The sequence below is a fragment of the Austrofundulus limnaeus genome, unplaced genomic scaffold (genome assembly GCF_001266775.1).
Source record: "Austrofundulus limnaeus strain Quisiro unplaced genomic scaffold, Austrofundulus_limnaeus-1.0 Scaffold7, whole genome shotgun sequence".
NCBI lineage: Eukaryota > Metazoa > Chordata > Actinopteri > Cyprinodontiformes > Rivulidae > Austrofundulus > Austrofundulus limnaeus.
The window spans coordinates 1909616-1911402 of record NW_013952409.1 but is presented as its reverse complement, the minus strand read 5'-3'; the positions used below and the strand labels follow the sequence as shown (position 1 = coordinate 1911402).

At 39.4% G+C, this 1787-nt stretch overlaps 1 protein-coding gene across 1 annotated transcript in view; it reads right to left on the bottom strand.

Annotated features, from left to right (window-relative positions):
* Positions 1-1787, bottom strand: part of ank3b (ankyrin 3b) — a gene marked incomplete in the record, with an annotated part of 112918 nt that overhangs the window by 89371 nt on the left and 21760 nt on the right. Inside the window, 1 exon segment of the mRNA XM_014032731.1 lies at positions 843-944. Coding sequence (XP_013888185.1) covers positions 843-944 — 102 coding nt within the window.

Sequence of the window (1787 nt, the reverse complement as noted above, 5' to 3'; positions counted from 1 at the left end):
GTCTGTCCTCGGCTGGTGAAATAAAGATAAAAGAAAAGAAAACGGCTTTCATTTATTTACTAAAAAGCAAGCGAACGTTGCGCACAGCAGATAATTAACTCACCAGATGATTTAGAGGCGATTTGTTCGGTTAGTTTCGCCACCCCAGAAGCTGCCAGCTGATGGACTTTTTTCTTCTTTTTTTGGTCCCGAGCAGCTGATCCACATCGGTGCTGATATATCCTGCCAGAAAATCCAACTGTACACGGTCGATTTCAGTTAAAGATCTCCAGTCCGTCTGTTTCGGTTTTCAGTGGGAGACGCGTCGAGCGGTGAAAAGTTCAGATATTTGAACTCTGTTGGCAGCTCAGGCGGCGGCTTGGGCGACAGAGGCTTCCGCAGCACCACATGCGCGGAAAACACTCTGCGCCCCTTCCGCCTTCCTTGTGCACCGCCCAAAACGTACGTGAAGCGACGCACGACCCCTAGAGGCGCGTCCTCATAGACTTTGCATGTGAATCGGCCGCTCCTGCCCCTCAAAACGCGTTCGGTGTGAACGTACCATTAGTACCACATAATTACATATAATAAGGTAGTAATTACTATTTAATTACTTTTTATTACCTTGTAATTACATGGTAATAAGGGTACCGTAAAAGAAAGCGTTACCCATTTTTATACAGTTATGTTGTTGCAGCTCCGGCACTCTTCATAAACCACTTCAGAGACTTCCTAGTCTTTTCTGTTTTGAACAAACGCTATAAAAAAGAGTGAATGATATTTGTCTCCAGCTTTTAATAGATAAATATAAATAGCACTTTTTTCAGGGATTCTGTAAGCTCAGTTTAGTGCGACGCTCTTACCTGGTTGCAAATATTGATATCGACTCCGTTCTTCAGGTAGTCCAAAGCTTTCTCTAGATTTCCAGCCCGAGCTGCGCGCAGATAACAGGCGTTCACATCCGTCTGTGGGAGGACAGGAGCAAAAGAGCTTCATAAACTTCATTTTATAAGTTCAACAGATTCACAAAGCCATGGAAAAAGAAAAGACCCAAGTAGTATCACAGCATAAATACTTTGCTGTCTGTATTTTACGGCTGAGAAAATGTTGCAGCTAAAGTTGGGTTTATTTATTTATTTTTTTGCTGCTACATTTTTCTCCATTCTAGATAGAATTTATATGAAAGCATCTTCTGTTTGCAGATGTTGGCTTCTGTATATCACTGGTTTTATAACCACCCTTGGAGCCCTAACCCACCTGTGTGTTGTCACTGATGAATTCTTATTTAAAAGGCTGATTTTGGGTTTACGTTCTGCTTATCATCTGTCCTATTTTGTTAAAAAGTCCTCAGGAGGTTATTCTGTGCGCTCAGGTGATTAATTTTATTAACTGTACTCCAGGTTTGTGTGATATGCATTCCTTCTAGAAATCTTAAATTGTATTTGCATTGCTTTATTTTGACTGATAAGTCATTCTGTTCTATGAAYTTTAGCTGCAACTAAATAAGCCCCTTCAAGGTCCACTTTTAAAAACATATTCTATCCCCTGGCTTTTGGCACAGCCTCAAACCTGTTTTTTGTTTTAATTCTTTTTTTATTGATTTTATTTGTTTTTATTCTTTATTTTGTGTGTTTTTATGGGGTTTTTTATTTTTCATGTACAGCACTTTGTTGCAACTGTGCTTGTTTTGAAGTGCTTTATGAATAAAGTGGTGGTAGCTATCATATATAAATTATATACAGCGGGTAAAATAAGTATTGAACACGTCAACATTTTTCTCAGTAAATATATTACTAGAGGTGCTAATG